At 49.9% G+C, this 2,033-nt stretch overlaps 1 protein-coding gene across 1 annotated transcript; it reads left to right on the top strand.

Moving 5' to 3' along the window:
• Positions 1-589: 589 nt before the first annotated feature.
• On the top strand, positions 590-1,285 carry LOC141040763 (uncharacterized). Its single transcript, XM_073506880.1, has one exon. It carries the CDS (start codon positions 590-592, stop codon positions 1,283-1,285), a length of 696 nt encoding a protein of 231 aa, XP_073362981.1.
• The last annotated feature ends 748 nt before the right edge of the window (positions 1,286-2,033 follow it).

Below are 2,033 nucleotides of genomic sequence, written 5' to 3'. Positions count from 1 at the left end.
AACTGGATCATGTTGACCAGTATATCATCTTGCAATGTTTAGGACCATCTTACGATGGATTTGCGTACCTCCTGTCATCCGAGACTAGAGGCGGGATCTTAGTGGGATGGGACTCATCACGTGTCCAACTCACTAATTTTGCTCTTGATTCCTTCTCTCTGTCCGGATATGTTGCGCCTAAAGAGGGGAGCCCGTGGTGGCTCTCCGTGGTGTATGGGCCTCAAGAGGACACCCAGAAAACCCAATTTCTCCAGGAGCTGTCTGAGAGGAGATCGCTCTGCCCGGGCTCGTGGCTGGTTATTGGCGATTTCAACATGATCTTGCATGCGGTGGACAAAAACAACACGCTTCTGGATCATAGGATGATGGGGAGGTTCAAGAGATTTGTCGATGATAACGCTCTCAAGGAGCTTTTTTGCATGGGCGATCATACACGCGGAGTAATGCGAGGGAGGTACCTACCCTTACGAAGATTGATAGGGCTTTTGTCTCAGTGGATTGGGAGGTTGATCATCCCGACAGCCTGCTGCAAGCGCTATCGACGACCTCGTCTGACCACTGCCCACTATACCTTTCGTTGGAGGAGCGCATGGAGTCGAAGAGAAGGTTCCGGTTCGAGTTGTTCTGGACGAAGCTGGAGGGGTTTTTGGAGGTGGTCCAACAGGCGTGGACCTGTGATACTACGATTGTGGATCTGTTTCATAGGCTGGACGTCTTGTTGAGAAACACGGCTCGTGCGCTAACATCTTGGGGCCAAAGGAGAGTGGGAAATATCAAACTCCATAATGGGGTGGCTAAGTTGGTCATTCTCAGATTGGATTGTGCGCAGGATGTGCAGTTGCTTACCCCAGAAGAGAGGTGGCTGCGAGGCATGCTCAAGCAGTTGGTTTTAGGTCTTGCTTCGCTTGAAAGGATGATTGCTCGTCAGAGGTCCAGGATACGTTGGCTCGCGGAAGGGGATGCAAACTCCAAGCTATTCCATTTGGTGGCCAATGGCAGGAAAACGAAGAACTTCATTCCGGCTATTGTTGTTGACGGCCAAGTCATCACAGACCAAAGAGGGAAAGAGGAGGCCTTTCTCCAAGCTTACAGAGCTCTGCTGGGAGTAGGCACGACTAGAGAGCACACGTTGGATTTGGAGGCGCTCAACATACGGCACGTGGATCTAGCGGAGCTGGATCGGACATTCACGGAGGAGGAAGTTTGGGCGGTAATCAAGGACATGCCTGCGGATCGTGCCCCGGGACCGGACGGTTTCATTGGAGTGTTCTTCCATAAAGCTTGAAATATTATCAAGGATGATGTGATGGCTGCGCTCCACAAGCTAGTCCTTAATAATGGCCACGGTTTTGGTCGGCTCAATCAGGCACTAATCACTCTCATCCCAAAGAACCCAGAAGCGTGTCGCGTCAATGACTTCAGACCTATCAGCTTGGTTCATAGCTTTCCTAAGTTGGCTTCAAAGTTGATGGCTAGCAGGGTTTGCCCGCGGATGGGAGAGCTGGTGAACATTAACCAATTGGCGTTCATTCGCGGTAGGAATCTTCATGACAACTTTTTGTTAGTCAGGCAAATGGCCAGAAGATTGCATCAAAGAAAAGCTAAGGGTGTTCTTCTCAAGTTGGATATCGCTCGAGCTTTTGATTCCCTGTCTTGGCCCTTTCTGTTTGAGGTGCTTCATGCTAAGGGCTTCCCGGAGAGATGGCTCGCTTGGTTGGCAACCATGCTCACTACTGCCAGCTCGAGGATCGTAGTGAATGGGTGTTTGACTGACAAATTGATGCATGCTTGTGGCCTTAGACAGAGAGACTCTATCTCTCCGCTGCTTTTCGTTATTGCTATGGAGACCCTCACGGATATCATAATCAAGGCACACGAGCTCAAAGTCCTGGAGAATTTGAACGGTTGCAAGCCCTTGTAGAGGTTATCGCTCTATGCGGATGACGTGGTGCTATTCATTAGACCTTCCTAGACAGATATCGCTTTTGTTAAGGAAGTGCTCATGATCTTTGGAAAGGCCTCATAATTGCATG

This window comes from Aegilops tauschii, chromosome 2 (assembly GCF_002575655.3).
Source record: "Aegilops tauschii subsp. strangulata cultivar AL8/78 chromosome 2, Aet v6.0, whole genome shotgun sequence".
Lineage (NCBI taxonomy): Eukaryota > Viridiplantae > Streptophyta > Magnoliopsida > Poales > Poaceae > Aegilops > Aegilops tauschii.
Note: the sequence above shows the minus strand (reverse complement) of the source record. Positions and strands in the feature narration are given on the sequence as shown.

Coding starts and splice junctions, on each gene's coding strand:
- LOC141040763 (XM_073506880.1), top strand. CDS start 590: ATGGAGTCGAAGAGAAGGTTCCGGTTCGAGTTGTTCTGGACGAAGCTG.